At 50.2% G+C, this 23,639-nt stretch overlaps 1 protein-coding gene across 2 annotated transcripts; it reads left to right on the forward strand.

Annotated features, from left to right (window-relative positions):
• Window positions 1-1,439: 1,439 nt before the first annotated feature.
• UBL7 (ubiquitin like 7) lies at window positions 1,440-14,480 on the forward strand. Of its 2 annotated transcripts, none has more exons than XM_027067767.2 (11): window positions 1,440-1,593; window positions 3,172-3,384; window positions 4,189-4,320; window positions 7,379-7,461; window positions 8,269-8,353; window positions 8,880-8,937; window positions 9,994-10,127; window positions 10,387-10,436; window positions 10,678-10,845; window positions 11,415-11,537; window positions 14,232-14,480. In XM_027067767.2, exons 1-11 carry the CDS (start codon window positions 1,506-1,508, stop codon window positions 14,367-14,369), a joined length of 1,272 nt encoding a protein of 423 aa, XP_026923568.1. In that variant the 5' UTR covers window positions 1,440-1,505; the 3' UTR covers window positions 14,370-14,480. The 2 variants fall into 2 exon arrangements, with proteins under 2 accessions (XP_026923568.1, XP_014932788.1); XM_015077302.3 differs by having other exon boundaries at window positions 4,201-4,320.
• The last annotated feature ends 9,159 nt before the right edge of the window (window positions 14,481-23,639 follow it).

Genomic DNA, 23,639 nt, shown 5'->3' on the forward strand with positions numbered 1-23,639 from the left:
GTCCACTGCTGAAGATAAAGTGTGGGTAAGACAGTCATTGTTCATTTCTCTATGGAAATTATCATGAAATCAATCAAAACAAATTCTCGAGCACCTAGTATATTCAGCTCCACTTTGAGGAAAATAAAATGAAGACAGGGTCCCTGTCTTCTGCAGGCAGTTACAACATAGTATCGAACAAAACTTAATAAAACACTAAAATATGTGGTTCAGGTACAAATACCTTAGTAGACAGGAGATGTAGGAGCCTAAAGAGAGCTGGCTAGTTAGGCAGGATTTCTGAGGAGTTATATCTAAAGATGGGTAGGATGGGTAGGGCAACAGCCATAAGGAATGTGGACTTCAGCCTGAAAACAGACTGACAGACTTTCTGAAAATCTCCCACATAACATATCAGAAAAGCAGAGGGGTCCCTGCCTGCAATGTCAGGCCCTTCCAGACCCTGTGGTTTGCTCTCCTCAGACAAGCTATCCCGCTCAGTTGCTGCCCCAGTGCCAGGCTTACGTTAGAATGTTCTAGAATTACACTTCTACGTTTGTGCACACCAGATCAGCCTTCAGCTGCTATGATCAACCTCATTCACTTATATTCGCCTGTTCTTTTGCTTTCCTTAGTCCTTGAATTAATTCTCTAATAGAATCCAATTAGAAGTGGCCCCTCTTGGGGCGCCTGGGTGGCTAAGCAGGTTGAGCACCCGACTATTGATTTCAGCGCAGGTCATGATCCCAGGGTCACAGGATCAAGTCCTGCCTCGGGCACTGAGCCGAGCCCAAGATTCTCTCTTCCCTTCCCTTGCTCTCTCTCGCTCTAAGATTAAAAAAAAAAAAAAAAGTAACCTTCTTCAACATTTTAGCGCTAATTCTAATTTCTGTGCAAACGCAAACCAATTCTAACCATGCATTTAAAATATGCAGTTTCTCTATTACAGTTCAGTGGAAATTCCCCTCTCCAAATTGATTCTATGAATGACTGTTATATAAACCTCACCACTGCATGGTGAAGCAAGGATTCCGACTTAACAGCGGACCCACGTTTAGAGGGAGTCGTCCTTCTGTTCCTGCTTTTGCCTCATTGGTAGACTGGCTGCGAGAAGCGCAAAAGAGGATGCCTTCATCCGAGAGCCCTCGGTTTTCCAGGGGAGGGCCGCAAGGTACCACTGGGTGTGTCTGAAGAGGCCGCTAGGGAAGGCGGGTGGCGAGCGTCGGAGCAGGAGGGGATCCAGGAGGGGCCTTCCCTCTGGCGGCGCAGTAACAACCCAGCACCGCCGCAGGACTCTGCATGCTTCTGGGGACGGCGCCAGGCCCACCTCCGGCAACTCGCGCCCTGGAACGCACACAGGCACCAGGTCTTTCACCCGCGAAAGCCGCGGTGGTGCCCCACGCGGGAAATTTCAAGGGGCTCGGAAGCCACGCCCACCCCAGAACCGGAAGCTTTGCAATTAGCGCCACCAGCAGGCAGGGGATTTAGAAGGGACGGGGCCGCAAGCAGAAACTGCAATTCCCAGAATGCAGCGCAGGGTTTCCGGTTTCCGGCGAGAGGACCGGAGTGTGTTTACACCGGCGGCTCTGCGGCCGGGTTCCTTCCGCGGGACGGGTGAGGGCTCTGGGCCCCGGGTCGCGCGGGTTCGACATGTGTCCATTAGTTAGCTGGTTCCGTAGGAGTGGTGGGGTCGTCACCTAAGAGATAGTGTTTTTGCCCCACCATTAGCTGTCTGTAACCTTGGGCCGGTGACTTCACCTTTCTGAGTCACGGTTCCCTTGTCTTTAATGTTTAGTTGGTAATGCCTGCCTCAAGGAACAGTTGTGAGGATAAAATGATATGGTATATAAAAAGACCTATTTCTTTCCTTCCTTCTTATAAACCTGGAGATCGGTACCTTGAGGATGCCTTGGGGTCTGCTGTGCAGCTTCAAAGCCACACGGCCTTTTTTTTTTTTAGCTTCCCTACTAGAGGCCTCTTTGGAAGCAATAATGATTATACGAGGGCTTGCCTTGGAGGATTCTTCCACCCTCAGAGTTTCTGATTCATTTTATGGGGACCCACATCTGCCAAGCGTTGGGACAATAAAGGCAAAAATTCTAGTCTTTGCTATCAGGGGCCTTCAGGAACGCGTTGGGGACTGGGGTTTGACAAGTATATAGATATTTGTAACCCTTTGCCCTGAGGGTATGTGGGAACAACAGAGGAAGGAGAGAGGGGACAGAGAAGGTTGTATTTGAGTTGATCTTGGTAGTTTGCTAAGAGGCCAGAGGGAGGAGGAGGAATTATACATGCAGAGTTAGCAGATGAACAGAGATATAAAGTGGGAGACGTTTGTTAAGACTGGAGGCTTCCTGGGGGTGGACTTAAGTGCTGGGGAGGTTAGGGCAGGGCAGGGCTCTGTTGGGGAGGAAGGCTGGCAGAGGGAACAGAAAGAATGTTGTCATAAAACAAAACAAAACATAAAACAAAACAAATGTTGTCATAAGCCAGGCTGTGGAGTTATAGACTTATTCACAGAAGTGGTTTGGAGTCGTTGGAGGAGTCCTAAGCAGAGGAGTGTTTTGATAAGATCTGTGTTTTAAAGTGATGATTAACTATGGAGAACAAACAGATGGTTACCAGAACAGAGGTGGGTGGGGGGGATGGGTGAAATAGTGATGGAGATTGAGTACATTTGGCATGATGAGCACTGAGTAATGTACACAATTATTGAATCACTAGACTGTACACCTGAAAATAATATAACACTGTTTGTTAGCATACTGAATTGAAAAAAAATAGTGATGAGTTGGGTGGCAGCATGGATATTTGATAGGAAGAGAGGCAAGAGGCAGGGGCTTGTTATAAAGCTATTGCAGTTCAAGCAAGAGTTGATGAAGAAAATTGGAAATAAGGAGTGTCCGTAAGGGAGGGGGTTGGATGATCTCATTTGAACCTCACGACATTCCATTTTTATGTCCACTTTAAAGTTAAAGAAACTGAGGCCTAGCGAGCTGAAGGTTTTTTGCTGTTTATCATAGGATGGGTATAGAAAGGACCCCACATTCTAGTTCTGGCTTCCTGATGTTGCACCCTGTGTTTTTCCAACAGTGTCACAATGAATTATCTTTCATTCAGCCCCTTGGTGGGGTGGGGGTGGTGTAGGGTGGCAGTCTGTCCTTTAACCACTAAGGCTCTGTTCCTTTACAGGGAGAAAGAGAGAGCGCGAAAGAGAGAGGATGTCTCTCTCAGATTGGCATCTGGCGGTGAAGCTGGCCGACCAGCCGCTTGCCCCAAAGTCTGTTCTTCAGTTGCCGGAGTCAGAGCTGGGTGAATACTCACTGGGGGGCTATAGTATTTCATTTCTGAAGCAACTCATTGCTGGAAAACTCCAGGAGTCTGTTCCAGACCCTGAGCTGATTGGTGAGTCTCTGAAACGGGTTGGGCTGCTGCTCTGCTGTCTTTCGGGGGAGGATACTTCGGGAATTACAAGGGTAAATTAAGAGTTTGGGATTTGTTGCCTCATAATGTTAATGGTCCAGGGAAGTTAATGGTAGTTGGGTGAATAGAAACACATACCATGAAATAAAATAAAACTATTGGTTGCCATTTCAGTTGTGCATTATACTGAGTTCCTTTATCACAGAGCTCCTTAACCATGACATTGTTAAATTCTTTCCCTGAAAGAGCAAGAATTTGGGGTACTCTAGGGAAGGAGCAGCTCGTTGGGGGAGGCCCCCAGTATATGGCATTTGAGATGGGTTTTAAAGGATAATTAGAAGGATTTGTGTTTTTGCTTGGTTGGATGGTTAGAGGGAAGGCAGTAAATAAAGGAAAGGAAGATGGTAAGGGTATTCTAGGTGGAGGAAGAGGGAATTTAAATATAATGTTAAATTATATCATAAACGTAATTTATAATAGCTGAGGTGTCCAACTGGCAAAAAGTATGTTCTTAGTCATAAAAACACTGGGTTCATCCTTTTTTGTTGTTGCATTTTCCCATTCATTTAAATATCAGTCAGCATGATGTTAAGCGCTAGAGCCTACCTGCGCATAGATTCTGTATTTTATGAGTTTGTACTTGCTAATAATTTGTTACTAAAATGTATTTATTAATAAAGAGTACTTTTTAAAGCACGTATCCTTCTCCAGCTATCCGATCAAGATAAGTTTCTTAGGGGCAGAAACTATCTACACTGTTTTGAAGAATATAATATAAATGGACAGTTCTCTTTTTAGATCTGATCTACTGTGGTCGGAAGCTTAAAGATGACCAGACCCTTGACTTCTACGGCATCCAACCTGGGTCCACAGTCCATGTTCTGCGCAAGTCCTGGCCCGAGCCTGATCAGAAACCAGGTGAGTAAGGGCCCTTAGACAAGCAGAGTTTCTGTAATGTCTACACCAAAAGGGTCTGTGTGCTCTTGAGGCCTGGTCTGGGTGGAACAAAGAAGTGAGTTACTGAGATAGTGATGGAGGATATCTATTATTACCTAGTGGATTAGTCCCATTGGTAATAGAGTGCAGTTTTGATTTTTTTTTTTTTAATGTTTCTTTATTTTCGAGAGAGAGAGAGACAGAGCACGAGCAGGGGAGGGGCAGAGAGAGAGGGAGACAGAATCCAAAGCAGGGTCCAGACTCGGAGCTGTCAGCACAGAGCCCGTCACGGGGCTCAAACCCACGGATTGGGAGATCATGACCTGAGCCGAAGTCAGACGCTTAACTGACTGAGCCGCCCAGGTGCCCCAATAGAGTACAGTTTTGATCTACTTGCTGCCAACACCACTAACAGAAGGAGACTTGTTTCTCTACATTTTAAGTTCATTACCCATTGTATTCTAGTGGGGGTAGGAAGCGTGTGTCTCTTTAAACTTGGTTAGATTAACAGTTTCTTTCTCAGTGAACTTTGGATCTCTTTGTTGTTGTTGTTCTTACTAGGAAAAAGCTGAAACTCCCTGTGCTCTCCTAATGCTGTAGCAAATCTTCCCACAAGTGGCCCTGGACAGCTCACTTCTGCTGTACTGGTAGTTTATTTTCCTGAAGCTTGAAAATATTTGAACAGTACTAAAGTAGCTCTTGGAGAACACTCACAAAACCTCAAATGCCCTTTTGATTTATTAATAAAAGGTGCTGCTTGGCATTCATAATTTCAGTTTTACATCTGTGTTTTAAAAGTGTCCCCAGGGTGCTCGCTTCGGCAGCACATATACTAAAAGTGTCCCCAGGGATAAAGCTAAGCTATGTAAAAGAGGTTTGGTAAACTGGCCATCTGACATATTTTTGAAATGTTCATGACTGCTGTGATTGGTTATCAGTCTGAAATATCCCCTCTTTTCAATTCTAAACATCAAGGACAAAAAGATCTCTTGTCCACTGACGGGAGGTGAGAAAGAGAAAAGCAGTCTCTGACATTCAAGGGTTGGCCTGGCCCTTGGCTAGGCCTTGAAACATGAACAATTTCAACAGATCGCCAACACCTGTAAGGCCACTCACTCTGAGACTATAATGGATCAAGACAAAAATAAGATCCCTCTCATTTCTGAACAGAGACAAAGCCCTGAGTGTTGTTCACATCACAGAAGTGACCAAATATCCCTCCATCCTAGCTATTATGAGCGGCTGTTGCTTCTTTACCAGTTACAGCGTTGGCCTCGCTCTAGTTTTCTTTCCTTCTAGCTAAGAATTATTAGCTATCCAATCATAAAATCACCCCCACTTCCTGACAGCGTTCAATCCAGAACAAAACCCTACTTCTTGAAACCGCCCCCCCACCCCCGATCCCCCAGCCGAATCCCAAATCCTATAAATGTTCTGTAACATCATCATATGGCGATACCCCCAATTCTCGTGGTGTGCATCCTTCCCTTTGTACAGAGCAGTGAGCCCAACTTGGTCCACTGCAGGTGTGCCCCTCTCGTCTTTGGCTGGAGGGCACTGACAGAAGGAAAGTAACATTTGTTGCTTCTTCAAGCCAGATTGTTTCTCTTTGATATCCCATTTAATCATTAGACCTGCAGGCCAGGTAACAGCATTAGCATTTGATAGATGAAGAAAAGGAAAGTTAGAAAAGGTATTTATTCAAGGTCACCTACTTAGAAAATTAATGCAAGAGCTGGGATGTGAATCAGGTTTTCCTGGCTCTAGAGCCCACATTCTTTCCACTGGGCTGGCTGCTTCCCACTTCCATAGAGTGAGGTAGATAGAGATTAGCTCAGAGATGTTACAGAGACAACCACAGCTCTTAGCTGATGACTGGATTCAGATATTAAGAGTCCTTTTCCTCCTCCCTTTGGCCTGGAGTTTTATCTTTGAAACACGTGCATGTTTTATTGCGGGGTGAAAATAAACTTAGATCTGAAAAGAAACGGTTTCGCGGTGGCATTTTGGATATTTTATTTTTGAGTGCTCTTATAAAAGGAAGCACATTTCTGGGTCTCCCACTAGATTAGCGCCTGTAGGAGGAGAACCTGTCAGTCCCTCCCTTCCCACCTGGATCTCTTTGATGGTTCTCTGTGGCAGGTTACGGATCTCTTCAGGATCTTACTTAGCCTGCTGTTTGAGCAGGGACGTGTACCGTGAGCCCTGGCTACAAAAAAAAATGACTTGGGATTCCATCTAGGAGAATACCTTCTCCTAGAAAACATCTGCTTTACCAATTAAAACTAAGCCAACGGCTAAACTTTCCCATATATACAAATCATAGTGTCCAAAGATCAGGAAGGAGCTTTGAGTCCCAGTGAAGCGCTTGCTGTTGGGCGTAGGTGATAACAAGGTTAAGGGGTACAGTGTTTTTTCTTGGTTCTTATATATATATATATATATATATATATGTATATTTTAAGATTAAAAATAATATAGAAGCCTGAAAGAAAATATGACAGAGAAAACAATTAGCCTTGATCCTGCCACCCTCCCTAAGTTCTCTTCTCCCCTTTGTCCCCTTCCAGCCTTGGACCACGTGCACACTGACACATTTTACGGAGTTTTACTAGAGAACATATGTACAACTTCGTGTTCTATTTCTTTCTCTTAACATATTGTGTCAGCATTGCTCCATATTGTTCAGATGGCTTTTGGTTCTTATTTTAAATCGCTGTTTAAAAGTCTACAGAGTTGGCTATACATTCCTCCTTTTCAAATGTAACAAGTCTAGAACTCCCGCAGTGGGATATTGATCGGAGCGGTCTCTTTCAGGTGCTGAGATCCACCACTGCCACCTGAACTTGAATTTGTTTGCCTTGTGTACTGGAGCTGCTCCAAAGAGGGTGTGGTTCTCCCATCTGTGGTGGCATCAGTGGGTTTTTCTGAATGGGCACTCATGTTCTTTGTGGGGTGCTGAGGGAACACGCTGGATGATGCTCTGCATCTGCCGCAGGAACAGGGCCGGGTTGTAGGTAACTGAGTGTCTTGTCCCCAGAGCCTGTGGACAGAGTGGCTGCCCTGAGGGAGTTCCGGGTGCTGCACACTGCCCTGCACAGCAGCTCCTCCTACAGGGAGGCGGTGAGTGTGTGCCGAGGCCCCTCGCCCCAGACTCTTGCCAGGATGGCAGGAGAGGGTGTGAATGCTGGTGAGTGGTGTCGAGTGGGAGCTGGAAGCCTGTTACCATGGCTACTAAGAGTTCCTTGGGGAGTTTTTGTCGTGTCTGTGGGTCTCACTAGAGCCCTATCATCCCCCAAACAGGCTCTCTCAGCTAGGTCTTGTTGATTTCCTCTCGTGAGAATGATACTACCTCTCCTGATATTGGATTGGCCTCACGGAATGAATATAGTTACAGCCAATGGATCCACATGCTGTTTCTGCCGGGCGTCATTCTTTGACTTTTGCTGAACTGCCTGCCCACTGCTCCTTACCTGGATTTCCTCACTGGGCAAATGTGCTGATGTCTTTCTGTAGGAGAGTTGATAAGCAGAATTAATAGAGCTGCAAACTTCCCGACATATATGCATATGAAATGATAATTTTACAGAGATTGAAGAGGACTTTTGGCACCTAGAAGAACGTTTGCCATTGGGCTTACAAAGAGAGCTTTTATTTTGGAAGCATTAGAACTACAGATGAGGGACAGGACTAGAGATTAAAGGTTTACCGTGGTCTTGCTTTCTTTAAAAATTGTTTGTTTCCCCTCCAGTAAGCTACAATCTTAGAGAAAAAAGTTCATGTGTTTCCTGGGGCTATTGTTCCACTGTGGTGATGTGCATGCAAGCACACAGAGGGAGGAAGCACTTCAGCAGCGTGCAGGTGTTTGCTGAGTGGATTGAGCTGGTTGAGTGCTCAGCGCCCCTGCCCCCACCCCCATTTCTCCTGCAGGTCTTTAAGATGCTCAGCAATAAGGAATCTCTGGATCAGATCATTGTGGCCACCCCAGGTCTCAGCAGTGACCCCATTGCCCTCGGTAAGTGCAGGACTGAGCCTGAGGAAACAGGAGTTGTTGGAGAAGGAGAAACAGGGAGAGGCAATTACCATCTTGTGAAGAACCACTGGTCTTGTTGGGGCGAGGGGTAACCAAGATGTGTTACATACACCCAGCCCTCCAAGAGCGGTCAGTGCTGCTGAGAAATCATGGCCTAGCTAACATCATAAATGAGATGGTAGGTTGCCAGATAGGGGCAGCATTTTGCCCCCAGGAGGGAAGACTTCCTACACACTTTGGTGGCCAAGGGAGGAACCCAGACATACGGGGAAGAGAGGCTGATGTGTCGGTATGCAGCATGTGACCTAAGTGCAGAGGGAGGTGATGAGTGGGGAACACGGTGGAGAACACTTGGGTTGTGCTTCTTGGTGTTTTGTTTCCTCCCCTTCTCATGAGAGCTGCTCTGTGGTCCTGTGTCCCTGTTGAACTGGTTGCTCTGAGGCCTAAAGCCTCTTCATACCCTCCTAGACTAGGAAGAGTCTCTGAGGTGAGCCCTGTTCTCCTTCAGGTGTTCTCCAGGACAAGGACCTCTTCTCTGTCTTCGCTGATCCCAGCATGCTTGATACGTAAGTCTACCCATATTATTAAAGGGTACCCTGTGTCTCCTCATGGTTGGGCCAGAAACCTAATCGTCACCCCAGATTCTGCTCTTAGAGCCCAACCCCATCTCTCCCAAAGTCTACCTGTTAAGTATGTCAGCAGGTGAGAAAGAGCAGGGGCTCCCAGTAGACCGACCAAGCCCAGGGACAGGACACGTGGAGATGCGGAGTTGAAGCAGGGTTCTGAGGGAGGTGGCTTTGCAGCCGGGCTCAGTTCAGTGCTTATTCGGTAGACATTGGAGAGCCTTTAAAATATATATATATGTGTGTATATATATATGTAAAAATATATATAAATATAAATATATATATAAAAGTATATATATATGTGTGTATATATATATACACACACACACATATATATATACTTTTTTTTTTGAGAGAGTGAGAGAGCGAACACACACATGCACAAGCAGGGGAGGGGCAAAGAGAGAGGGAGGCAGAGGATCCAAAGCGGGCCCCATGCTGACAGTAGAGAGCCTGATGCAGGGCTTGAACTCACGATCCACGAGATCATGACCTGAGCCGAAGTCGGATGCTTAACCAACGGAGCCACCCAGGTGCCCTGAGCCTTTAAAATATTTTAAGATGGGGAAAGATGCAGGAGCATTGATCCCTAAAATTTTAGAACTAGAAGGGACAGTACAGGTTATAGACCTTATTTTGTAAGTGAAGAAAACAGCTCCACCCTGGGAAGAGAAGGCACCTGACAGAGGTCATCCAGGAAAGTAGTGACGGAGATGAGACTAGAGAGAGACCCCTGAGCCGCCTTGGCTGTGCATGTCCTATCATGCCTTGCCAGAGGGGAAGGTGAAACATTGGTAGTGGACCCTAGGACTGGCGGCCTTGCCATTGCTGCTGAGGGCAGGGCAAGAGAACAGAGCCAACCGGTGGGAGATGCCAAGGAATTTAAAGTCAGGCAAGGGAATGCAGCTGTTTTGAGGGGCACCCAGAACTGCTGGCATGCTGAGGGGTCTCTTTCCTTCTTAGTCACCCTTGTGTTTCTTCCTGCCTCTGTCCCAGGTTGGTGCCTGCTCACCCAGCCCTGGTCAATGCCATTGTCCTGGTTCTGCACTCGGTGGCGGGTAGCACCCCACTGCCAGGAGCTGACTCCTCTTCGAGGAGCATGCCCTCCAGCTCGTACCGGGACATGCCAGGTAGGCCCCAGAAAGCGTAACGTAGGCCCCCTCGGGAGCCGGCAGTGGCCCAGGGATTTGCTTTACTCAGCAGCTATGTATAGCGCTGGCAGAGGGCGTTCCTCGGGAACTCTCGGTTTGAGTCAGGGAGTGCATCTGTCCTGTAATTTTCCAAGGGGAGAGATGAAAATGTGAATTTGGAGAGTATCTGAACTGAGATTCTGGAGCTACGCCTGTGCCTTTCTGTTCTTCCTCCCGAAATCTGTTCTCCCTCCTCCAGGTGGCTTCCTGTTTGAAGGGCTCTCTGACGATGAGGACGACTTTCACCCAGTAAGTGGCCTGGCTGCTTGCCATTTAGAGGAGATGGTGCCAGGGATGCGCCTCTCCCTGGGACTTGGCACACCCAAGCCAGGGGGTGGTCTTAACCCCTCTGGTGGCCAATCTATGTCATACTATTCCTTTCTGAACCTGGCAGCTTGGGGAGGCTCCTTCTGTTCCTGCCGCGGGGGCGGGGTTCATCTGGGAATGTCTCAGTGCCACTTCCCTGATCCTGGGCACCTCCCTTCTCCAGACCTCCAGGTCCACGCCTTCTAGCAGCACACCCAGCTCCCGCCCAGCCTCCCTGGGGTACAGTGGAGCTGCTGGCCCCCGGCCCATTACCCAGAGCGAGCTGGCCACTGCCCTGGCCCTGGCCAGCACTCCGGAGAGCAGCTCTCACACGCCGACTCCTGGCACCCAGGTATGAAGATGGGGGCCGGGCCCCCAGGGGAGAAGCTCCCCAGCAGTACAGTGGGTTTACCTTTGCTGACCCTGGTGCTAGATCTGGTTTGAGCTGAAGTCTTCCTGGAACCCTGGTGGGGTTCTCACTGCAGCCCGGTCACCCTCTCCCTGACTTGCCTTTAGGGCTTAGCATCCGGGGTGCAGTACAGTCCAGAATTCCTCCCCTCGTCGTTCAGAACCTCCCCTCGCGTAGTGTGCCCTTCCTCATCCTTGACAGGTCTCAGCCGTCACCAGCTTAAGCGTTCCTGGTAATGGTCACTGTAGCTGCCAAGGCCATCTCTCCCAATGCTGCGGTCCTAGGCTAGGTCAGAGGCTCAGTTCCATTTCCCTGGGCAGAAGAGGATGGAATCTTTTCTGGCCTCAGCGAGCTTTTAGGCACCCCTGTGTGGTTGTCCCACGTAGGTGTCTATTGGGAGGCAGTAGTTGGGTACCCCAGGGACCCACGATGGGGTGCTGTGACGGTCTCATGTATGTACTGGAAGATTGAGGTGGCTCTGAGGGTGGCACTAACCACTGATTTGTCTCTAGGGCCATTCCTCAGGGACCTCACCAATGTCCTCTGGTGTCCAGTCAGGGACACCCATCACCAACGATCTCTTCAGCCAAGCCCTACAGCACGCTCTGCAGGCCTCTGGGCAGCCCAGCCTTCAGGTCAGTTTTCCCCACTCCGGTATCCATGCAGCTGCCTGGTTACTTTGAATACGGAGCTTCTTTCTGCTCTCTAGAGGGCCTTCTTCACTCTAGGAACAGCTGGTGCCTGGCAGTGTGACAGGAGAGGATGCTTCCAGCAAGGGCAGTTTTCCCTGTGGCTTCCACTCCTGCACCCTGTGGCCCTGGCCTGACTCCACTGACTGTGTGGCTGGGACACTTAATGGCCGTTTTAGTCAAAGAGTCATTCATTCATTCCGTGAGCATTGACTGAGTATTGAGTACTGAAATACCAGATCTGGGTCCAGCTCCTGGGGCAGAGGTGAGCCATCATCATCTCTGCCGTGGAGGGGTACCAGGAGATTGAAACGGGAGCAGTAGAGCGAAAAGCCCGGCCCAGGCTTCGAGTGAGGGCCTGGGTCAGGCAGAACTTTTCTGAGGAAGGAGCGTTTGAACTGATTATCAAAGAATTGGTTAGAGGTTAGCCAGACAGGAACGGGGTATTTGGGAGGATGGTGTCCAGGTACAGGCAGCCACCTGTTGGAGCAAATGTGTGGAGGTACGTGTGACATTCCCGAGCCTGCAAGGCCAGAAGGCAGTGTCCTCATGGAAAAGATCCTCAGACGGAGCCAGAGAACAGGGGAGCAGGACCCTGAGTGTGACAGCCCTGAGTGTTTGAGGAAGGAGACCAGACTTGATCCTGTAGTCACCAGGGAGCCAAGGAAGGTTTCAGCAGGGAATGACACCATGGCTGCTCTGCTTCATAGAAAGGTCACTCGAGCAACTAAATGGAAGACCGTAGGAGCCAACGTTTTATTGCATATTTCTGTGCATGAGCTGTCTGCTTCACTCTGTTTCCTTTGCTTTGTTTCCTTCACTCTGTTTCCAAACACTTTGTTTCCTTTGTTTCCTTCACTCTGTTTCCACTCTGTTTCCTGAGCCTGGGGGTGAATGTCATTTCTGGAATTGGTCCAGGGTCATATAGCCATCAAGTGGGAAAGACAGGGTTCAAGCTCCTGTGGTTTCCTCTAAACCTGTGTGGTCCCAGTGGACAGTGAGGGGAATAGGAGCAGGGTCCGTGGACAGCTTGTCTTTTCCATTCCTTCATCTTCCCCAGCTAGATGCCTGTTCACTCTGCTCTCCAGCTCAAGAGCTTTCACTGGCTCCACCTGACCAACCAAGTTGGTTTGTGTGGTTTCTGAAAGACCCTCCACACCTCACTGCCTGCCCATCTCTCTGAATTTGCATTTCATCCCCATGCCTTCTTCCCACGAGTGAGCACATTGTCTTCCCTAAGTTGTGCACTTCCTCCTTCATGAAGTAGAGATATTGATAAAGCTTTGAAAGTACTAAAAGAAAATGTGGGGGGCGCCTGGGTGGTTCAGTCGGTTGAGCATCCGTCTTCAGCTCAGGTCATGATCTCACAGCTCGTGAGTTCAAGCCCTGCGTTGGGCTCTGTGCTGACAGCTCAGAGCCTGGAGCCTGCTTCGGATTCTGTGTCTCGCTCTCTCTCTGCCCCTCCCCTGCTCATGCTCTCTCTCTCTCTCTCTCTCTCTATCTCTCTCTCTCTCTGTCAAAAATAAACATTAAAAAAACTTAAAAAAAAAAAAGATTTAAAAAAAAAGAAAGAAAGAAAATGTGGGTTACTTTCTTTAAACCCTTATAGTGGAGAGGGCCTTTTGTAGCTGAGAGTCAAAATCCAGGAGCCATTACATAAAGAGTAATACATTCTGAGTTTGTAAAAGTGAAGATTTCTGCATAGGAAACCACACCAAACCAGAAGCAAAGACCAAAGGCCAACAACAAACAGGGAAAAAGTCTGTAACACATACCAGGCAAAACTTCCCTGGTGTATAGAATTCTAGTAATTTAGGACCAACAGCTCCATAGAAAAATGGGCAAAGGACAGGAACAGGCTCTTCGTGGAAAGGAAGTGCTGATTAACGCCATGATTCCTTCCAGCCCCATTTCTTGGAATTTCTCCTGGAGTTATGTGTGTGCATGTAGAAAACGACATTTGTACAGAGGCCGTCACCTTGGCATCGTTTGTAGTGGCGAAGGGTTGGAAACAGCTCAGTTATGGTACATTTCAAGACACGTATGAGTTGGAATATTGTACAGTTATTAAAAAGCTCTCTAGTGGCAAAGAGAGATCATCAGGCTACGTTAATTATGTTGGAAAAAAGGCAGGTGCTGAGGGTAGAACAGGGTCTAAGAAAAGAGTAGCTATGGGAATATATATTTGTATTTTCTCAAAGATAAGTAAAATAGGTTCTCTGGGGTGGGTATGGGAGTGGATAGAGGGAAACTTTTCACTATGCATCACACTCAAAAACAAAACTAATTTAAAAATGTACCCCCTCCCCCCATCTGTGTGTATGTGTCTGTCTGTCTATACATAGAGCAGGAGAAAGAAAGTAATTTAATTTTTTAAAATTTAGATAGTGAGTAATCTGTGCCTTCTTTTTTGATCCTTATGTTAAATTTTTCCTTTTTTAATTGGGAAAACTTCTCGTTTGTTCTCTAAACTCTCAAGGCCCTCTGGTAGTCTTCCTAGAAGCCCTGTGTTCTGCGGAACTTCACATCAGCGACTTTGCCTTAGGAACCGACCTTTGTCCCTCCCCCTGAAAGAGCAGACCCCGGCAAGTCTACTGAGGATCCCAGCTAATGGCTTCCGCTTGTCCTGTCTTTCTGCAGAGCCAGTGGCAGCCCCAGCTGCAGCAGCTGCGTGACATGGGCATCCAGGACGATGAGCTGAGCCTGCGGGCCCTGCAGGCCACTGGCGGTGACATCCAAGCGGCCCTGGAGCTCATCTTTGCCGGAGGAGCCCCGTGAACTCCTGCTCCTCCTGACCCCCCAGCAAACTGCCAAGGCGGCTGCCCGTGGGAGGCACTCCTGAAGGTGCCCCATCTCTCCTCTCCCCAATACATCTGATGGTCGACCTTCCGCCTTGTCCATTGCTTGGCCGTTCTGGCTGATCTGAGCTGGTGGAGGCAATGGGGCAAGCGTGGTGTGTGGGTCTTGGCACTGTGGGATCAGGGATTGTGGCCTGCCCCTGCTTCTGAGCCCTGGGTGGAGAATTTTAGACCCACATCACGGGATGCTGTGTGATGCCCACATTCTCTTTTTTGGAGAAGTTTCCAGTGATAGCGCCAGGACCTTTGGTACGTTGGGGTGTGGCAGCCTCAGGACATGCCCAAGGCTGGAGCAGAGCCGCCACCCAGTGTCCAGGGTGGCTGCTGTGGCGGCTGTGGCCAGAAGAGGCCTGCGCTTCTGAGATGACCCCAGTCTGAGGAGTGGCCAGGTGTCCTTTTACTGTGAGCGGGTAGGGCAGCTCGCCTTCCCACAGGCTCCCACAAGATTCCGTATTCCTCCCCTGGCCTCCTCTCGCCAGGGAGTCTTTGATGCCTATTCTGTAACCATGCCAGACTCTGGGCCTCAGAGCTGTGCCAGGAGGCAGGGCCCTCTTCTCTGTCCTCAAGGCATAAATACAAGAGCAGTTAAATAACAATACTAAACAACAACACCAACACGAACAGGGCTCAGCTTTCATCTTGAAGAGAGGGCACCAACCCCCAAGCTGCCGCTCCATCTGCCCGAGCTCTCGTTCCCCTTGGCACAGTGTTTCCTACTGCATCGCAGACACGTCCAAGTTGAGCGAGTGGGTTTCGTGTGCTTTGAATACTTTGTCAGGAAAAGATCCTTCCCCTCAGATGGTGTTTCAGTGGAAAGGAGCTCAGGTCTGCGCCTGCCCTGTGCCTTAGGCAGACGTCCTGCCCACAGCATCCACCGTCCTGGTCATTCAGCCTCTGCTTGTCACTTCCTGGGACAAGAGGTCTACCACTGATAAGGACTGCCTCTTCTGTCCTTTGGTCCCATCTCTGCCCCGAGGGAGCACACAGACAAGCCTGCTGCCCTGTCTGCTGTTAGCGTGGCTTTAGTTAGGGAGAGGGGTGACAATTCACTTGCCCCTTTGGCCTGTGCTGGTTTTGGTGCCTCGCACATCCTGTTCTCCATGAATGACTTCATATCAGTGATGCTCTTAAGAGGAGGCGCTCAGGAGGACCCCCTGTTCTAGATATGGCCTGAGTAGCATAGTGTTCTGTCCTTCCTCCAGAAACTGTGAAGTCTTGCCACATTTCCCTCTCCATCCTAGAATTAATGTTGAGAGGTGTTTGCATTTGCTGCAAAGGCTTGGAACTTACCAGGCTTCTTGGTGCTGGGCCTCTTTTGGGCCTCAGTGGTCTACCTGGAGCTCAGCTGCCTCCTTGTGGGTGGGAACAAAGACCAAGAAGGAAGCTCTCTGTCTTTTTACCCAACGTCTCTGGCTTGTCTGTGGTAGAAACAGAGGTCATTTCCAGCCACATGGGACCACTTGCTGACACAGCCCTTCTCCCCATGACACTGCGTGCCTAGAGCTAGTTTCCATTCTGTGGCCACTCATACCCTGCCCCTGGGGACTGCCATCGCAAGCACTGGGGCTCAACTCTCCCACACCATCATTCTGGGGGACATTTGAGTAAACCTGCCCTGTCCCTGGAACTGACCCCCCAAATACCAGTTGCACTGTTTCCAAGAATTGAACCGTTTCCACGATTTCCCCTTCCCTTCTTTGTCAGCTCTTTCCTCCGAGGTCTTGGCAAGTTGGCTTTACTTCCTGTGGCCATGTTTTAAATAATATATGTTGAGTCTGATAAGCGCCCGCACAGAGCCTGGGGCTTTCCATGGGCCAAGGACTCCTTCCTCACCATTGTTCCCTTTACTCTCCCAAAAAACATTCGTTCAGCCTCTGCTCTGTGCCAGGTAAACCTGATGGGGTCCTTGCTGTCACAGAGCCACATCATTGGGAAGACAGAAAAACAGATGTTTACACTAAAGCCTGATGACAGGCAGACGAGGCAGGTCCCCATAGAAAGGGGAGAAAGGGTCCCCATAGAAAGGGTTGGGGTGGGGGTGTGTGAGTGAGGGAGAGCTTCTTGGAGAGAGTGGTGTCTGACTTGAGAGCTGAGGGGGAGGAGGAGTTGGGCAGGAAAGTGGACGTGCTGAGAGGGCCAGAAGCAGGGAGAATACAGCTCCTGTAGCCCTGTGTGGCAGGGTGGATTTTTGAGGTAGGCAGAGGCTGGATCCTTTTAAGCCATGTATAAAGAGTTTGGACTTCCCTTAAGAACACTGGGAGTCACAGGAGATTTTGAGTCCAGGGAGAGTGAGGTTTGCATTGTAGATAGGTCACTGGCTGCTGTGTGTGAACAGGTGGAGAGTGGGGCAGGCTTGAGGCAGGGAGGCCAGTGAGGAAGCTGTGATCCACTAAGCACTGACCGTGGGCTCACCTGCCAGTCTGGCTGTGTGGAAGGGGGGCGGGTGGAGAGCCATTTGAGGACTTAGCATTCACATGGCCTCTTGGGAAAGGTGAGCGTTACTTAATTAGCCCCGGTTTTCAGGTGAGGACACAGGGGCTTGAGAGGTGAGGTCATCCGTCCACAATCGCAGTTAGGCATTGGACAAGTTGGCCTCAGGAACTCAGGTCTGTCTTGCTCCAAAGCTGGTGCACTTCCCACTGCTGCTCCTGGCTGGTGGGTGCAGAGGGGTGGGAGGCGGTGCAGGGGCTGACCAGGTGGAGGAGCTCGGGCTTTATCCTAAAGGCAGAGAGCACCCTTTGGATGGCTTTAGGCAGGCCAGTTGGGGGGTGGGGGGGGGGTGGGGGGCGGGGACCAAATTCGCGTGAGGTAACCTGACAGCTGTGTGGAGGCTGGATTTGTGGGAAGTGAGATTGGCAGTGGGAGACCAGCTCGGCGGCTCGGCGGCTTGCTGCCTGCAGATGGGACGCACGCACGTGGGGACTAGAGCCGCAGCAGGGGGGCTGGGTGGAGGGGAGGGATGTGAGATGTGAAAGACAGACTAGATGTGGGGACGAGGGAGACGGAGAAGGTGGTGGGGCGTGAGTGGGTAGATGGTGGTGCGGCCAGAATAAGAGATCGGGGGTTGGCTTTGGAATGCAGGGCCAGTTTGGGACACGTTGGGCTCACGGTGCCATGGGACAGTCAGGTGGGGGTGTCTTGTAGAACAGTGGGTGTTTCTTAAGTTGGAGATAATGATCAGGGAGTCTTGGGTTGAAGACTCTGCTTGTGTCCTGTGAGAAGGGAATTCAACTTTTCAGGGATGGGTAGCATCCAAGGGACACCCACTAAGGAGTTAGACTTTATAGGGATGGTGACTGGTGACCATGGAACACAGAAGGGGGCGGTCTCTGCCGCTTCTGGGAAGGTGAGACCATGAGTCATCAAAGCTGCCGGAATGGAACTGGACAAAGAGGGCACGGTCAGTTTTGTGAGCTCTGTGGAGAGACCTTAGCAGCCAGGGCTGACCTTGGACTTGCTGACTTGAGCCATGGTGACCTTGCGGAAACGTTATAGTGGAACCAGAAAACAGTGGCAGAGGTTGAGGCCTGAATAGGTGGGGGCAGCAGAGGCAGGGAGGGCAGAGAACTCTGGAGAACCTTGCCTGCAGGAGGGTAGCTGGAGGGGAGATAGTTGGCAGTTGGAAGGGAGATAGGACTGAGAGTGAGCTTTTGCAGTTCAGCAGAGGTGAAGTTGGAATTGATCACGAGAACTTTTCTAGGAAGCTAAGGGAAAAAAAAGGAAAAGACCCCAAAATAGAATATGTAAATACGCAGAGATGGGTGAGTTTTCTGAGCAGATCCCTTCTCCTGATATAACTCAAATTTGGCTGGGCTGGCATGGGCTGGGCTGGCACAGCTTGCTGGGCACATGGGCCCCGGTTCTGCTCCTCGCCTCAGCCCCATCTGGCCTGGGCCCCAGACCAAGCTCTCAGAGCCCTACCCTGAGCTGGCCCTTGTCACTTCTGCCACGGGCCATGGCATTGAACGTTTGGTGAGAACGTTGGGGGGTTATTTAGGCCTCCGTGTGCTTACCCAGCCTCCCCGAGCCCCCTGTGGGCCTGGGTGGGGGTTAGGTCGGCTTGGCTCTGCCCCTGTGTCCCTGGGCCCGCCCTGTCTGGCTCCTTCAGGCTCTGCAGTTGCCGGTGACAGCATTCAGCTCCCTGTATGCTTGCAATGCCTTGTGCAGAGACCCAGGCACTGCCCTGCTGTACCTTGGCAAAGTGGCTGACAGCAGTGCAGTAGGGCAGTACTCGTCTATTAACCCTGTCTGTGCCAGTCATTGAGCTGGGTACACACATATGCCATCTCGGCTGAACCTCCTAACAACCCAGAGAGGTAGATACTACCCCATTTACTGATGAGGGCTTCCTCGTGTAACAGGATGTGGCTGTGCTGGGAAACTGGCCCTTTCTAGGACTGGGGTGGGATTGTATCAGCACGATTCCGTCAGTGTGCACACGTGGGGCCTGGCTGCCAGACCTGGAAGCCACTCGGAGGCACATCTCTCCAGGAAGCGGCAGCTTGGGTCTTCGAGGGGAATCAATCTTCTGAGTCAGATGGGCTGAGAGTTAGGTCTTCTCCACAGACAGCCTAACCTCTTGGAGCCTCGCTCGTGTCCTGTTTGACATTTCCTCTCAGTTTGTAGAGGTAGATATTGACAGGGTGTAAAGCAGAGATGGAAGGGCACTCAGAGCTGGACTGGTGAGTGTTCTAGATGACTGATGGAGTCAGGGACAACCCTAACAAGAGGGACAGGAATAGGGACAACCTGAGGTCCTGTGGTGGGGACTAGAAAACCAATTGTTCTCATGAAGGATGGGTTCTCATTCCCCCCCCCCCCCCCAAGCCCAGATTCAGACTCAGTCTTTCTCAACCAGTGTTCCAGAAGGCCACTGCTGATGGGTGGGAATTGGCCCAAGGATGGCCCTGGGCTAAGATCGATAGGATTTAGCAGCCTGGTATCTCAGCCCCATGAGGCAGTGCCTTTGGGGGGCTGTAGTCAGGAGGGAAATCAGTCTTCCAACTCTTTACTACTCAGCCTGTCCTCTAAATGTGTTCTGATCTACCACCAGGGTGCTATTTTTGAAGGAGATGGACACAGGGGTGCCCAGGTGGCTCAGTCAGGAGAATGTGCAACTCTTTTTTTTTTTTTAATTAAAAAAAAAAGTTTTTGTTTATGTTTATTTATTTGAGAGAGAGAGAGAGAGCGCGCGCAAACATGAGTGGGGGAGGGGCAGAGAGGGGGACACAGAATCCGAAGCAGGCTCCAGGCTCTGAGCTGTCAGCACAGAGCCTGATGCAGGGCCTGAAGCCATGAATTGTAAGATCATTACCTGAGCTGAAGTCAGACACTTAACTGACTGAGCCACCCAGGCGCCCAAGGAGCATGCAACTCCTGATCTTGGGGTTGTGAGTTCAAGCCCTACATTGGGCGTAGAGCTTACTTTAAAAAAAAAAAAAAAAAAAGTAAATGAAGGAGATGGACACAAACCGAGCTGCCCAGCACCTAAGAGCTTCTCTGTAGAAGTTTGTCAAATGCCTGACGGCTGACGTCCTAGGAATCAACAAGGATCACAGAGAACAAGCAAAGCCCCTGAGGGATCTAGTTGGAATTGGGGTTATTTGCCGTGAAAAAAGAGTAGATTTAGAAGGGCATGACCTCTGCTGAAATCCCCTATTGAAATCCCCTGGCTGTATCCCAGGAAGAGAGATTAGACGTGGTCTGTGTGGCCTCAGAGGACAGATTTAGGACCACTGGGCAGGAGTCTTCTCCCAGGGGAGATGGCTTAATGAAAGCTGAGTAAGATGCCTTGGAAGTGAGCTCATCATCACTGGGGGTATGTAAGAGGCTGCATGACTGCCATCTAGGCTGCTGTGAGGGGCTCCCAGGTTGGACAGAATGACCTCCGAGAGTCAAGAATTGGGATTCTTAGATCATTGTATCTACAAAAGAACGTGAACTGTTTGTGGGAGATCACATGTCTGCATGTCTTTCTTTTCATGCAGGTGGCCCTAGCAGGCTCGGGTGACACATCAGAGCTGGGAGGGCCTGGGACACCTGTCCTGCAGAGATAATTTTAAAAGCATATCTGTTTCAATCTACAAACAAGGAAACGCAGAAAGAATGAGAAAGTTTGGTGTGTCTCTGGTCTAGATTGGAGATAGACCAGAAGGATAGTTTTTCTTTGTCATTTTGTAAACAAAGAAATGGAGGCCTGGGCTAGGGCAGGGCCTTACTTGGGTCACTGGCCATGCTGGGACCTGCTCTGACCTCAGCCACATCTAGTCAGGAGACTTTTTTAGGCAGGATGGGTTCCACATGACTCCCACGAGATTCTGCTGTGCCACAGGCCTTGGGCACTGAGAATAGAGGCTCAAAGATGGGGGTGGGGGTGTGGTGGGGTGGAGGGAGGAGTTTGTCTCCAGAAAGGCTTGGGAGTCTGTATCTACCCACAGTCTATGCTAAGACTCCCCTCTGTTCCAAAGTGGCCACCAGGTGGCACTCCTGCCCCACAAGCCCAGGGCCTGGCGTGTAGAGTTTGGGGGATAAGACACTGGGTTGCCCCTGCAAGCCATGGGAGGGACCTGACATGTTTTTAGGTGAGCTGAGTGTCCTGATAGAAGGAGAAAAGGGCTAGCTCTTATCTGCCAGTCTCCTGTCCATCACTGAATAGCCCCCTGTGGATTTTTGCTTTTGTCTCTCCCCTTGGCAAGCCAGACCCCAATCTTAACAATTTAGGGTAGGGCCAAACAAATAAAAATGTATCTGGAATAACTAGATCGGAGAACAGAGATGCAGGAATAGGATGCTTCAGGAAAGCGCTGACCCTCAGCCTAGGAAGGGTAGCAGCAGTTGTGTGAAGTTCTCCGTCTGAGCAGCCGCCTGGGAGACCATGGCTCTGAGCTGGCCTAGAAGGAAGACACAGGCTTGGATAGGTGGGGAGAGTTTTAGGGGCAGACAGAGCTCTGAGGGGAGGGGGAGATGTGGTACCGGGGCCCGCGCAAGCCAAGGAGGGTGTCCTGTGTGTACATCATGTGGTCCATGCCCAAGCCCTGATGTGGTCTTTGGAGGTTGGGCCAAGTACAGGGGAGGCAGCCACTGTTGTGTCTATGCCTGTGCCCATGAGATAGTCACGGGCCTGCATACAGTGAGCACACAGTAAGTTGGAATTTCCAGACGTGGCCTGGGTGGTCATAAACATTTTACTTGAGTTTTTTGGTTTTTGTTTTTTGGGTTTTTTTTTTTTTTTGCCACTGTTTTAAAACTGATAGTTTCAACATAAACTCAGTTTTCAGCTTCCAGTGAAAAGTCAGACTGCCTGTCATCTTGGGTGTACTTTCCCATGGCCCCTATAGCCTGGGGCTAAGTAGCAACTGCTCTGTAGATGGAGCGTGTGCCCTCCTGGTGTTCCCCAGCCCCACCCAGCCCCCCTTCCGCTTCACTGTTCTCAGAATTTCCCTGGTCTCTGCCCCGTGCTAGTGGAGGGGTTGCAGTTAGAGCTGCTGCTGTGAGTGGACATGAGACCTCCTAACATGGTGGGTCTAGCACGAAGGGGCTGTTATGGGCTTGGGTGCCTTATACCTATGAAGGGCTTCTTGTTAGAGGCAGGTCACTCCTTTGAAGACCCATGGAATCAGGGCTGAGGAGGGGGTCAGAGAAAGCTTGGAGAGAGGAGGAATGCTCTGATAGGGCCCTGCAAGGCTTTGCTTGGAAGTCTGGGGAGGGGGTCCCGATGCTGCTATGGGGCCATGAACTTCAGGTCGGTGTGTGTCCATTTTTCTGACTCCCTAAGGGGTCTTCCGGATTTGGCTGTGCCTCAGCTCCCCACAGGGAAGACCCCTTCAAGGTCTTTTTCTCCAAATAGGAGCCCCTGCACCATTTCTTTCTCCCAGCTTTCTCTCCGGACTCCCCCATGTGGGGAGCCATGGGAAAGAGGGCAATAGGAATGCACTTCCCCTCAGATCTGTCTGCAGTCACATCTGTGGCTTCCTCTGCTCCTTCATTTCCCACCATTTGCTGTAAGTGGAGATTATGCCCCCACCCTTGGTCCAGGCCCCAAAGCTAGCCTTGGCCTCCATTGAGGCAGGCAGGCTCTTGTCACCACCTGTGCCATCCTCATTTGATTTCCCCGTGCTGCCCGAGGCACACCAAAGTCCACACCCAAACACCAGTCCTCTGCTTTGCGCACCCTGGGTACCTGCTCCCACTATACCCACAGTGTAGTTGCTTTCTCCTGCAGAGCTACTGCCCCAATCAAGGGCCCAGTCCTTACCTCCCTGGACTCCCAGTCCTTACCTCCCCAGCCAACCAGGAGTGGGCTGCCATCTGGCCCTTTGCCCCTAGATTGGCTGGCTCAGGGGTGCCCGTTGGTGTAGCAGGTGCTAAGCCAGGCATGGAGAAGCCCAGCCAGAGGCCCACCCTAGGGCATGAGGTGGAACAATCTTCAGCATTACCCCCTCATCCCCACCCCAGCCTGGAAAAAGAAAATTCCTTGGCATCTACCCCAGTTTCCATCTGCTGCCCTGTTGCTTGGGAGGCTGAGCCCGAGCCTGGCACCTGGTAACCTGGGCCCTGTCTGCGTCTTTCCGAGGATCATCTGGATCCAGATCCCAGCTACACACAGCAGGCAGCAGCAGCAGGGTGCAGTGCACTGAGAGTGGAGCATGATGATGTAGAAGATAAAGGTGTGGGCCCCAGGGAGATGACCTGAGCTTCTATCCCAGCCCTTCTCTATCTAGCTGTGTGACCTTGGGTACATCACATGCCCTCTCTGTACCTTGGTTTCTGTTTGTTTGTTTGTTTGCAAAGGGAGCCAAACAATAGCACCTACTTACAAGACAGAAGATGGACTGAGTTAAAGTGGGGCTGTGAAACATGCGTAGCACATAGTAACCTCAGCGCCAGCCACTGGTTGTTGCAGTCAGAAAACCCAGGTCCACCTTGGCTCTACCAGCTGACCTTGGGCAGATCCCTCCCCCTCCCTGTGCCTCAGTGTCCTCTAATATGGGGTTGTGCCCCCTCCCTCGGTGAGGGAGAGAATGTAAAACTGGTGGGGATAAGGGATAAGGTAGGTGGAAGTGGGTTGTGTGTTGTGAGTTGCCTAGCACATGGGCAATGTGATCATTAAGTCTGACTTCTCAGTGCTTAAAGGCAGGCACAGGTGATTTCTTAATTTTCTTTATCTTTGCAGAGAGGATAGACTTTGGAG

The sequence above is a fragment of the Acinonyx jubatus genome, chromosome B3 (assembly GCF_027475565.1).
Source record: "Acinonyx jubatus isolate Ajub_Pintada_27869175 chromosome B3, VMU_Ajub_asm_v1.0, whole genome shotgun sequence".
Taxonomy (NCBI): domain Eukaryota; kingdom Metazoa; phylum Chordata; class Mammalia; order Carnivora; family Felidae; genus Acinonyx; species Acinonyx jubatus.